This window comes from Daphnia pulicaria, chromosome 7 (genome assembly GCF_021234035.1).
Source record: "Daphnia pulicaria isolate SC F1-1A chromosome 7, SC_F0-13Bv2, whole genome shotgun sequence".
Taxonomy (NCBI): Eukaryota; Metazoa; Arthropoda; class Branchiopoda; order Diplostraca; family Daphniidae; genus Daphnia; species Daphnia pulicaria.
Genome location: NC_060919.1, coordinates 12,007,811 through 12,020,663, shown reverse-complemented (window position 1 = coordinate 12,020,663; position 12,853 = coordinate 12,007,811). Strand labels below are relative to the sequence as shown.

The following is a 12,853-nucleotide window of genomic DNA, read 5'->3' as shown; positions in this document are numbered from 1 at the left end:
GCGATAAATTTTTCTTTGTCTCTTTTGATATCTAGCGAGCTGTAAAGAAAAGTCGACCTAATTTCAATGGGATAGATTATTGCATATTTTTAGAACGATTTTCTTATTCTTTTCATTAAATGTATAGGAAAATGCAATTTAAAAAAAAAAAAAAAAGGTAAACGCGGACGCGGACAAAGGAGTGATGACGAAATTATGACCCAACAGTCCATATAATTCTGGTCGCAGACTCGCAGTGAAGCGGCAGCCAATTTTCTAACAAAGTTTTTGTGGTTTTCATAATACTTAGCAACTTAGACTGGAATTTTTAAAAATGTATCAATACAATTTTGTGTCATTTAATTGTATTTTCCCCTTTAATCGATTTACATTTTTGTTGTCTACGTGTTTCCAGTTGTCTGGTTTGTTTACTGATTGAAGTTACGGTATCAGCCGCTCGGCGGATTGGCGCTGCTCCATAAGACCGGAAGCAGTTAGAGCGTCGACAGGACAGGACGCCATTTTCTTGAGCGGAATAATCCGGATTGATAGCAGGTGGTTTCCACTTTCAACAGCAAATATTCATTCCACGTCTCAAAACTTCAAGTTTGATTATCTACTCGTTTGCTGTTTGCAGCTTGTTGCTAAACACTGTGCCTCTCAAAAGAAGTGGTAATGAAAAAATTTGCCCACGTTTATTATTGAACACTCGTGTTACTGTGTTAGTAGTCAAAGTTGGCAGAATGGCGATTGCGTAGTAGAACACCTTGTTGTTTTGTTCACGTCAAAGTACCGCCCTGTTCATCTTGACCATTTTGTTTGTTTTCTTACCACTGATTCAAATGTAGTTGTTTAATTACATTGTTCTAATTTTTAGATACAGGATTATTTTTTCAAGATGGGACCGAGCAGTGGGGTGCAAGAGTATTGCCTAAGGTGGAACAACCATCATAGTACATTGGTCTCTGTGATGGATGCTCTACTTCAAAAGGGCAGCCTGGTTGATGTCACTTTGGCTGCCGAAGGAAAGTCCATTCAAGTGCATCGTCTGGTTTTATGTGCCTGTTCAAACTACTTTCAGGTAATCATTAAACCTGTTAACAACCTGTTAACTGATATTTTTATTTGCCTTTACCACATTAACAATTTCTTTGATTAACAGGAATTACTCTCATTACATTGGGACAAGCAAGCTGTGGTATTTCTAAAAGATGTTAAGTTTGATCACTTGCAAGCGCTGGTGGACTACATGTACAGGGGAGAAGTGAATGTATCCCAGGATCAGCTAGCTGCATTTCTGAACACCGCAGAGGCCTTAAAAATCAAAGGGTTAGCTGATGGTGATAGGGATCGAAAGAATGAAAAAAGAATTCTCGAGAAAGCCATGCGCTCCTCTTCTCCATCATCGTCGTCGATTACTAGGCCCCCCAAGCGCGTTCGCAAGCAATCCAAAGAAGATTCCCCGCCAATTGATAAGACTCAGCTACCTCAACACAATTTGCCTTCTCTTGTCCGTATCCCACCTACTGTCACAACTTCCACTGCTGCCTCTAACGATAGGAATGACAGTCCAGTCCCTTCCCCAACAGACAGTCGCCCTGACGATGACATGCACTCGAATTCAGCGGCCGACAACCTTAATATTGAAATTGACGACGGCGAGGAATATTCGATTGTGGAACCCAAAATTGAAACGGAACTCGAAGCTGACTACAGTGGAGGCAGCGGCGATGAAGAAGATTGGAGTGATTCCGAGTACCCATCCAGAATCGATGCGTCTCGTGGTATGAAAATGTCGAGTTACCTTAAAGATCTCATTTATTAATTAATATGCAACTATGTGATGTATGTCATGCAGGAGAACAAGGCTGGAATGACGATGCTGACGGACACATGAGTGGTGAAGGACAATCGCATTTGGACCATGGAGACCTAAACAATTCAGCAAGAGGTAGGCAGATTTTGGTTAATTTACATTATTTGTTTTCGTTTGATAGTTAGTTTTGTTTTGTTATTTTTTTTCTTTCACTTACCCACAAAAGAGAAAAGAATACCAACAACACTTGGGGCATTTTTCTCGTGTTTGCGTGTGTGCTGTTGGGGTTGGATTAAAAATTTGTTTCTCTCCCGTCGTGCTCGGACATTTCGACACATTGGTTGATTCCCAGTTGCTTTCTTGGCTTTTGTTTTTCTCAAATTTTCCTCAACATCCTTCCTCCCGCCGGCCTCTTTGGATATCTTTGCTACATTTTTGTTTCCAATTTCTCCTTCGCCTTATTTCGATCCGTCTCCTTAACACTACAAGTTTAAATACTCTACTGATTGAACATTGGTTGACCCATTATTGCAATAGGGCACACTATCGTTCAAACATATTTTTTTTTTTCCTGAACAGAAGCGCATTTTTCCTTTTTTTTATTATTATTTTGACAAGAGAAAAGTAATGCAAGTAATGAGTTAGAATGACGAGAAGAGAGACGAAGCGTAGAGCAAGAGATGAAAGAGGCTGACACGTTGTTGTTTTCTCTTTCTCTCTGGGTTTCTTGTTGCAGAGCAGGTGGAAGAAGAAGAATCAAAGGAAGAAGATTCTGAAGTGGAGGAGGTGGAGGTGGTGGAAACCAAGGAAAAATCGCCTTACCGTTGTGCCAAATGCGGCCGCGGCTATAGTCGGCGCCACAACCGCGATCGCCACTACCAGATCGAGTGCGGACAGCCAGGGCGCTTCCTCTGCCCGATCTGCTCGATGTCCTTTACGCGCAAGAACAACGTGACTCGCCATTTGGCGAGGAAACACCAAAAACCCTAGGAACCCTCTTATTTTTCTCGAATCTCCATATCCTTCCTCTTTGTCACACTAACATCGGTTCACTCTGTTTGGCTCTCCAAAAGCCTCTCTCTCTCTTTTCTATGGCATCTCTCTCCTGATTTTTTGGCCGTAACACTTACCTTTACGTTTCGACTATGATTGTTTCTCTTGTTAGTAAGTGAGTGAGGTTGTATGTGTGATATCTGTGTGATCCGGAAAATACTTCCTCGTTACCCGCTTACTTGCTGCTACTGTATACCGAAATTCTCCTGGAGCTACTACCTCTTGTTGTTGTCGAGACTGGAATCGATGCCAAACTGCATTGGATTACACAGATTCGTTTTTGTTTTTGATCCGCCAGCCGGAGAAAGAAAAAAACGCCCAAACAAACTCCCAACTCTTGCTCTCTTTCAATCTCTCTCTCTCTCTCTCTCTCTTACAAGACTTGCTTTTTGTTGCGAGATCGTCGTCGTAGGTTGAGGGTTAAGTTGACACTTTTGATGATCCCTCTCCCCAATTGGATGGCGGACAAAAGACAAATTTGTATACATAAAGAAGACGGTGGCATTGGCTTTTTTTGCACCCGTTTCCGAACTCTTTTCTATATTTTCTCGAATCGCGATCCCTGGATCGCTGTGGAAAGGTTTCTCATTCTTGCTATCATACTGGGCGTTTTATCAACTGCCTTACAAGACACACAAAGCACGAAACGGACATTTGCGCGAAGGTGGTGGTGGTGGAACTGGATTTTTTTTTTTTTTTACAGTTTATATTTTCTCCTCTCTCATTCTCATTCTCTCTTATCTCGCTCTCCCTCTTTTGCATCTTGCTATCCAGCCGACGAAGAGCTGGCCGAGGGTGGGTGGGCAAAAAGAGCTAGATGAAAAGTTAGTCCAATTCAAACATTTCTAAAAACAATAAAAGTCAAAATGTAATTTAAGCTTTTAAACAAGAGCTGTCACATCGAGAACTGCTCGAATTGTAATCATTTAAAAAAAAAAGAATAGAGACAGAAAATCGATGCAAAAAAAAAATCAAACGGCAAACAAAATCTTAGTGACGCTGGTTGGCTCTCTCGTTGCAGGATTAGTCGGCAGGTGGACGAAGCAATCGCACGTTCGCGCGCCACCGAACATGACCCACCACCTCCACCAGCACGAGGCCACCACTGCCGACGTCAACACCACCACCAACACCAATCGATCCAAGTCGCGAAAGAAGGTTTTGCCGAACCAGCTGGGCAGGTATAACCCATTAGTCCTTAAAAAAACAAACTATCCGGTGTACCATCCGCCGTCGATTGACAATTCCTCTTACCGCCGCTACCAGCCGCCGTTTCGTCGCTCCGAGCGCAGGATTTTCAGGGTGGGTTTGTTGTCGGGTCGAGTGATCGACGGAATACCACTCGGGGTTGAATCTAGTAAATCTATGCACATGAAATCTGGGAAATTGATTGATTAACGTAATGGCCAAACACAACACCTAAACATAATTATTGATTGATATTCGCCCTATCTAGATTAGCAACTTTTTTTTCTAGATTATTTAATTACATTTGTAGAATATTTGCCAAGTCACCTTGAGCTGATCATGGAAGGTTTTTGTGAACTCGGGAAAGAGTGTTTGTGCTTCCTGTAGATTCGTGACTGGGTAAAAGATGGCGTATTCCGTGATTGGTTGAAAGAATTGAGAAACCGGTTTACGAAACATTACGTGCTGGGCGGCAAAGAGGATTGTTGATGTCACCGGATGGGTTGTTGGATAGACCACTTGTCACTCTCTCGATCTGATTTTGAAACACCTCCGAAATCTAATGATATCAAAGGTACGAGTGCCATCGATGCGGCCGCTCTTACAACCTGTACGGCAACCTTCGACGCCATTGGCGCTACGACTGCGGCGATCAGCCGCCCCAGTTTGCCTGCACGCTTTGCGGCCGCCTATTTCGACGCCGTTCCAATCTGCGAGCTCACGCCGTCCGCAGCAACTGCCAGCCCCTCACTCCCGTCAACATTTGAAAGATGCGAGAGACAATCCATTTGAGAAAAACTACCGTCCAATTCAACGATTTTTCTCTTCACCAGATAACCACTTAATCTTCCCCCCTCCTCACTCTTTCGTTTTTTTAAGATGAAGCAGTTCCACTCTACAAGTTCATAATCACGTTCTCGTTTTCTTTGCAGCTTTTCCGTTTCGTTTCCAGTTTTTTTCTTCTTCTCCATTTTTTAAGATAGACGTATCCGATTTTCCTCCCTGTGTTTCTATATCGGCTTCGACCGAATGTTTTTGTGGCGTGATTCTACTGATCGACAGAAAGCTTTACCGAAAAACGACGGTGATGACGATTATGATGATATTTCGTGCCCTCCTATAAACATATATAACGTGTCTTTTCTCTCTTTATATATTTGTAATATTATCGTGAAGGAATTGAAGCCCCCCTTCTCACCCCTCCACACACACACGCGCGCATATAAGAAATGTATAAAAGAAAACGGCCATCGTGGTGGCTGCAATCTAACCCATTTTTTTTCGGTATCGGTTTTAATCGATGCAATATTATATATTAATCCCGAATCCAAGTTGTCTGTTGATCGGTCCTCAAAGGATATTTCTGTGTGAGACTCGAGGGTTGAGCCCCAATATTTTAAATTGTCTTTTGATTCCTTTTTTTTTTCCTTTTTCGATGATTGCAATTTTTGTCTTTTTAAATACCCCCTTCTTCCCTCCTTTTTTTGAATCTGTTATTTCGGAGATAGGAAAAGAGGAGAATGTGATGAAAGATTTTTTCTTTTTCTATCTCATATGTTTAATCATCGATCATTTGACATGCCCCCAAATTCCCCGCTCCCCCTCCTTCGATGATACTGTGCTTTCAAAATGATATTTGCTGGTGATTAGGGCCTTGTTTTTGCACTCTACAGCACACACACACAGAAACAAACACGGTGTAGTATTTTTTTTTTAAATCATTTTTTCGTTTTTTTGTGTTATAATAATTCGTCCTTGTATGGCGACGCCAGTCACTCGACTGCTATCCACCTAAAGGGAACTAATTACGAATACATCGATGCCTTTCTTTGTGATTCTTTGATAACCAATACTTTTCCAGTCTTGTTTTATTTCCGTAACGATTGGAATCCGCCAATCCGTTACGAGACCCACAATCCCCACTCCCTGTTTGCTAATAACCGGAAGGAAAAACCGGATGGATGTTCGTGTCTTTGGTTCCTCATCTCATTTTTTGGTACTGTTGTTTTCTGGGAATTATAGGGTCGGAGGAGTCGTCGTCATCGCCGGTGGTTCGTTCTGGAGATAGAGGAGCCGGAGGAGGGAGTAGCGGCACTGGCAACAGCACGGCCCGGAAGAAGAAATACGCACCAAATGAGCAGGGCCGTTACGTCTGCACGCAATGCGGGCGCTCCTACGCCGCCTATCATGTAAAAATCTTTTGTTTTTGATTTGATTTTCTCTTCTTTTTCTTTTGTTAACTTTAATTTTGTCGTTTGATTTTTCAATCTTTCCGACTTGCTTTTCTTTATCGTTTTTTTTAATGATTTCGTTTTGATTTATTTTGATTTATTTTTTATTTTTATGTTTGAAAATCGAAAAATGAATTTGAAACGAAGAATCTGATGCGACACATGCGCTACGAATGCGGACTTCCTCCTCGATTTCCGTGCCACGTCTGCGGCCGTTTCTTTCGCCGCAAAGACGATTTGCAACGCCATATCGCACGGATTCACGGCATCCTGGACGGAGCAGCCGCCATGCTTCTAGCCAGCGACGGAATCAAACAGGATGAATGATTTCAAACAGAAAAAAAAACTATGCAAATTACATAGACAATTCAATCAATAAATTAACAAAAAAGAAAACAAATGCTAATTTGGAAAAAAAAGAAAACCTCTTGTGCCGTCGTTTGCACTGACCCCCCAGTGCTTGCAAAAATTTCTTTCGTTTCCGCCTCAATTTTTTTTTTTCATGATTTTTTTTTTCTAAATGGTAAATCAAATTCAAAGACAATAACCCTTTAAAATTTTGGAGTCCCAAATATTTGTAACATTGTGTGTGCGTTCGGCTACTGTTGGATTTACGGTTACATCTTGCCTCTGTTGTCCAATTCCAACCCACCCCTGCTTCCTCCCAACTCCCTTGGTTTTTCATGTAATCGATTCCAACCGATGACGTGAACTGATTACTGTTGCACGACTCGTTGCCATTTTTGTCGTGACGAGTTCGACCTTGTTACAACTGTAGATAAATATTATTAAAACAAAAAGTTTTTTTTTCTTTCTATGCCGGGGTTTCACGCTTGTTTTATAGATTGCCTCTTTTGATCCTCCAACCCCCTTTTTGCCTACTCCGCCACCACCTCCGATCGTTATTTTCTCAGGAAAAAAGACGATTTCAAATTTATTTCCTTTTTTTTTGTCTTGTTTTTTTTTTCATTATAAATAATCCGTGATAGATGCAGTAAAAAAAAACACAGTTACATTTCCAATAAAAATAAACAAAGAATAAAAACGATTACGGGAGATACATCAAACGCAAATAATTAATTAATGGTTGTAAAGTTATTCCCTCGCCCGTTGAAGACCAAATACAACACTCGGTATATTTTTCTTGTTGTCGATTGTCCACATTATTTGGGCGTGTGTTTAATTAACGAGCTGGCATGATTGCATGTTATTGGATTACTTTTCATCAGCCAGTTGTTCATTTGAGTGCGTGCGTATTTCCCTCTATTCATTTTTCTTGATTGATGAATTAACTGTGGTTCCTCATCACCTGGTTGCCTTGAGGATTCAAGTCGTGGCTATTCTTTATTAGCCGTTTTAATTGCGAAATTATTTCTGAATTGGTCATCAATCGGAAGATAACCGGTTTAGTTTGTTTCCCGTTTTATTCCCCTACTTGATCCGTTCGTCAGTAATTAGGACATTCTAATTAGTCTAGAAAAATAAATCTTTTGTGCTGCTCCGATTAAAACGTCGCAATAATTGGAATAGATAGGCGACACCGGGTCTTTCGTCAATTCTTTAATAATTTGTTATGCAGCTGTTATTTGTTACACATTTGATGGCTGCTGTTGAAACCAAATAACGAAAAAATAGGCATTTGGCTTGATGATAACGCAGCAGTTAAACGTTGCGAGTGCTGGGTACATGGCAGGGAAGAGCGAACATGGAATGAAGAGAAACAATGGCGGACTGGTAAGGGGGAAAAAATAGAAACAGTAAACAACCGTTACAATTTTGTTTCTATTCAAAAAAGAAAAGAAAAGAAAAAAACTCCCTCGAGCTGTAATAGTCTGGCTAATTATGAAATTGTCTTTCCCTCTCCGTTTCTCTCTCCGGAATCTTTTGTTCCGTGACAAATAAATAAAAAAGACACAAACAAAATTCTATGCGAATTTTGTCGGTTTTTCTTCCGCTTGGTCGGCGATCGAGCCGCCGCCAACCGCCGAGAGTTCCCATTCATCAGACATTACACGCGCACATGGGCCGGCATCTCGTGTAAACCAATGTCCAGATGTTAAGCGCGTCAAACAGTTCAATAGCAAAGAAGAAGAAGAAAAAAAAAGGAACAAAAGAAAAAAGAAAAAACGAAAAAGAAAAAAAAACTAGACGCAATGGCAGGAATGGAAAGGTCTATGAACAGATTCGGTCCGCGTCGTCTGTCTCTTTTTTCCTCCTTGCATGGACGTGCGTGCGTGAAAATGTCCGAAGAGGGAAACGATCTACCGCTATAATAGCGCAACTCGTCCCCTGCTGTTGATGCCGATGATCTTTTGCTGGGCTTTTGGCGTCTATTCGGTTCCAGCTGCGCCTTGGCTTCTTCTCAAATTCGTCGCCCTGGCGTCTGTATATACATAGAGAAACATACAACCTGTAGCCTATATAATACACGCCGTGTGTATAGGACACACAGCGAAATATGCTGCCATGATAGTTTCTTGTGCTGGGCGAGTCTGCTGCTGGCGAGGCCAACACTTTTTGGCCCGCGACATGTGAAGGAAGGCACCGTTAGATTCCGCGAAAGAAACAACCGGTGTGTGAGTGTGTGTGCCATGTCTGGCGTCTCTTCTTTTATTTTAAAGATATTTTTCTTATAGAGATGATTTGATTCTGTGGCCTGGGATTTCTATCGTTTCGATGCTTTTGTTGGTCTTGTTCCAGAATCATCGAGATCATAGCAGCGCCTCCAGCATTAGCTGTATGACTGCATCCAAAAAGAAACGAAATAAGGTCCGAAGAAGACGAGAGACAAAAATGTCATGGCGTGCATCGAATGCATACGCGGGTGCGTCTGCCGGTATATAGGAAGGCTATTATTATTTGGAGTAATATACAGCAGCAGCTGTTGTTGGTCGGAGAAATCGACCAACTGAAACACTTGGCTCGGCACGCTGGGAAGACCTCATTCGCTGCAAAAGGATATGAGGCTGTGCGCATTCAATTCTTATATTTCCCCCCTAGCAGCAGATTGCGCACATGTCCAGCAAGTAACAACTGACACACAGAGGGCGACCAAGGGAAAAATAAAAGGCAGGAAATGCTGTCGTCTTCGGACAAAGGTGACGGCCACGCATCGACCTCTCGTCCATAATATCCTATATCCCGATATGGTGATGCGGGATAGTGATAGCTGAGGAATCCCAACAAAAACCGTTACTATAGAAGTTTTTTTTCTTTTCTTTGCTATGAGCTTTGCATTTATGGCTGCAATATAATCGGCGAAATGGCAGTTATTCGCTAGCCATATTGGCGAAAATCCGAATAAATTTACACGGTTATTTCACTGCACGATTTGTCGTTGTCCGGAGAGAATAATAAAAGACCAAGAGTTTTGTTTGTACTAAATAAACAGATTATATTAATTCTCAAGTAATGGAATGTGATGAGAAGTATTCGAGGAGGGTTTGGGGGAAAAGGAGGATTTGAAAAAAAAAAATGCTGCCTGCAGCTTACACGTGATGAACGTGATAAATCTCCGGTCATCGTGTTCTCATCAAAGTAGGTCGGGACAACAGGATCCCGAACATATAAAAAAGGTGGAAAGAGAGAGCAGAGAGAGAGAGAGAGAGCAGAGGTGAGTCGAGGAATAAATGGGGGAATTGGAGATTGGATAACATGAGCTTGTCGGGTCGTCGAATTCGTCGCGTCAACGGAGAGCAGAGGAAAATAATGAGGAATATAAATTGGATAAATAAAAAATGAAAAGTTACAAAGTCGTCGTGATCATCCACATCATCCCCATTCGCTCCTTGTCAAAAAAGGAGGGACCAAAAAAAATTGCAACAAAAACTAAGAAGAAAATAAAAACAATTGTCCGTCATGGTGAAGACTAAAGATGACCTGTGGGGTGGAGGGAAAAACCATTGACAAAAATTGGGATGAAGAAACAAAAAAAAAGGGGGCGAAATAATAATTCGACGTCCGCGAGTCGGTTTTTGAAGCAAATTGTCATTTGAATGAATTAGCCGAGCTCTCCAATATGTCTATATATATAAGAGACTGGAACTGTTAACTATCGGAAGATGGAAAACAAAACCGGCCATGAAAAACAAAAAATTGGGGGGGAAAAAAAGATATTTAAACAAGTGGGTGATGATCAACGCAAGCCACCATGACGTAATAATTTAAAAACGCTTCGTCGTTGTCATCTGTCATCGTCGTTATCGTCAGTCCATTATTGTTTGAGTAGAAATAATTGCAAAAATCCGAAATGAGAAAAAAGAAGAATTTGTGGGAGGAAAAAAAGGGCGGTATTTTTAAAAAGACTTGCGCTGCACCAACCCCTCATCTGGGGCCTTTTTTCCGCGAGTCGGATCTTTTGACGGATCTCGACTTTCTCGGCTGAGCGTGTTTTTTTTTTTTGGTTGTTTACAAGCCGATTGGGTGGCACTTGATGAGCCTGCACTTGGAGACATCACCGGTGTAGGCGGCGCTCTTCAATGTGGTCAAGTACTTCTTGTAGGAAGCAGGAGCGAAGTAGTTCATCACGCTAAAAGAAAAAAGACAAATGATCAAACTTATTAGTCAAAATTGAAATGCAAATCTAAAAGATAGAGACCCAAAGAGCATAGGCCAGCCTATAAAATCTCAAACAAAAGAAACTAAATAGAGAGACCCTGAAGGGGCTGTATAGTCCCAAAAAAAGAATTTGTTTGGAGGGGTGCCAGGAAGGAGCCCCGGTTCGAGACAGGTTGCTCTCGCACCGTTACTTTGACCCTGTTCGGATAAAGGAGGTCAACCCGGAAGGTATGCGTCACTTGTTTAAATTCCTGACTTGGACTACGGTACTCTCTTCACACACACACACACACACATCCCCCTTTTTTTTACTGTTACTTGCTCGGAGCTACCATCAGGCCATAAAAGAAGTAAAAAAAAGAGCCCCCCAAGAAAACTGCGGCTGTTCTTTCGAAATTAGCCGAAAAAAAAGAATGATCGGGGAAATAAATAAGAAGAAGATGAAATTTACCGGATGACAGAGTCCTTGTAGTAGATGTTCTTGGCAGCACCGCCCAATTCGCAGACCAATCGCTCGATGCACTCGTCAGAGGTGACGACGTCGGTGTAGATGTCGGAAACGCGGGCGCGGAGACGATCAACGGCATCTGGTTTGCTGTCTGTTAAGATTGAATCGGAGAGAAATGAATGAAATGCCGTCGTCAAAATAATCTGATCTAATAGAGCTGATAAGGTGTGATTGATTAAATGATTATACCTTCGCCTTCGAGATCACGCTTCTTGCGGCCGAGAGCCAATGGGCTCAAAAGGGCCAGACCACCGATGGCGACGAGGGGGACGGCGACGGCGGCGGCGGCGATTCCAGCGCGGCTCAGACCAGCGTCAGACACGGCAGACTGGATGGAGCTGTTGATTAATCAGAATTATTTGTATAAGTTATTGATACCAATCAAATCTAAAAAGTCAAATTGAGCTGTGCAGAAAAGGGAAAAAAAAGAAAATTACCGGAAGAATCCACCAATGCCGCCACCTTCTCCTTGGAGAGCAGCCGAGTTCTGGGAGTATTCGAGGGCCTCCAAGTAGCTGTCCTGCTCGACGGCCTGTCGCTCAACGGCGGCTCCTTCCCGGTCGGCGAAGACCTGCTTGGCGATGGCCATCAGCGACGGCTTGCCGCCCAAAGGCTTGGTGTTGCTGCTGAGCGAGGCGCCGCACGCGGCTCCGATCATCACCACTAGAACGACGAGTGCTGCACTGCGAGAGATGGCCATCTTGTCGGATTGCTTGGAGATTGGGGTTTTACGCTTCGATTTTCCCCGTAGAAGAACAAGAACCAAATTAACAATCAATCAAACTTTTTGTCTTTTTTGTTTTGTTTTTTGTTTTCGTTTGGGGAGGGACTGAGGAGGAGCACTCCGGGGGGAATGCGAGGGATATTATAGGCAATGGTCAATCAATAGAGTGAATGGTTGATGGCTATATTTAAATACTCTACCTGATTGTCAAAAATAAGAACGGAGAGGAGTAAATCCACAAGAGTCGGGTTGGCTTGAGTTGAGAAAAGAGCTGAGGGACTTGAGAGAGCACACTGTGTCTTCACGAGTAGATCGTCGTCGACTGATGAACTGAATGAGAAGGGCGGCTGCTTTTCTACCCGGCCAGGTCCCACTCAAAAAAAGCCACAGGTACACACACACACACACTGCCAGCAAGCGGGTGTGTGTATATTATCCGTGTAACATACGTGTGTGTGTGTGTACGCGTCTATTACCTTTTCTCTTTCTCCCTTGCGGCGGTAGCGGCGGCGGCCCTCCCGTCTGATTCTTTTGGGCTTATTTCCCCATCCAGCTACGAACCCACCCATTGCTGGACATTGGGCCGAAAATCTAAAGAGAAGACGAGAAATGGTTAAGAAAAAAAGAAAAAAGGAGGTGGGTAGGAGGAGAAAAAGGAGGTCCTGCGGTGAGCACAGGAAGGTGGGAATAAGACGGTGAGGCGGGAAGAGGCTTCAAGAAGAAGAAGAAGAAAAAGAAGAAGAAAAACCAAAATGTACCCGGAATGCCACCAACATCGGGCCACTCACCGCCCAAAT

At 42.7% G+C, this 12,853-nt stretch overlaps 2 protein-coding genes across 5 annotated transcripts; one reads left to right on the top strand and one right to left on the bottom strand.

The window, feature by feature from the left end:
• Positions 1 to 451: 451 nt before the first annotated feature.
• On the top strand, positions 452 to 7,410 carry LOC124351021 (protein tramtrack, beta isoform-like). Of its 4 annotated transcripts, XM_046801773.1 has the most exons (7): positions 461 to 534; positions 617 to 651; positions 857 to 1,060; positions 1,142 to 1,763; positions 1,838 to 1,930; positions 3,870 to 4,029; positions 4,611 to 5,886. In XM_046801773.1, the coding sequence occupies exons 3-7, from the start codon at positions 878 to 880 to the stop codon at positions 4,801 to 4,803; spliced, it is 1,251 nt and encodes a 416-aa protein (XP_046657729.1). In that variant the 5' UTR covers positions 461 to 534; positions 617 to 651; positions 857 to 877; the 3' UTR covers positions 4,804 to 5,886. The 4 variants fall into 4 exon arrangements, with proteins under 4 accessions (XP_046657728.1, XP_046657731.1, XP_046657730.1 ...); XM_046801772.1 differs by having other exon boundaries at positions 452 to 651; XM_046801774.1 differs by lacking the exons at positions 3,870 to 4,029; positions 4,611 to 5,886 and adding exons at positions 6,059 to 6,225; positions 6,415 to 7,410 and having other exon boundaries at positions 454 to 651.
• A 2,230-nt stretch (positions 7,411 to 9,640) lies between these two features.
• On the bottom strand, positions 9,641 to 12,429 carry LOC124351090. The gene is made up of 5 exons (XM_046801856.1): positions 12,257 to 12,429; positions 11,770 to 12,065; positions 11,522 to 11,670; positions 11,276 to 11,423; positions 9,641 to 10,795 (listed from the first exon to the last, which is right to left on the bottom strand). The coding sequence occupies exons 2-5, from the start codon at positions 12,030 to 12,032 to the stop codon at positions 10,675 to 10,677; spliced, it is 681 nt and encodes a 226-aa protein (XP_046657812.1). The 5' UTR covers positions 12,033 to 12,065; positions 12,257 to 12,429; the 3' UTR covers positions 9,641 to 10,674.
• Between the last annotated feature and the right edge of the window lie 424 nt (positions 12,430 to 12,853).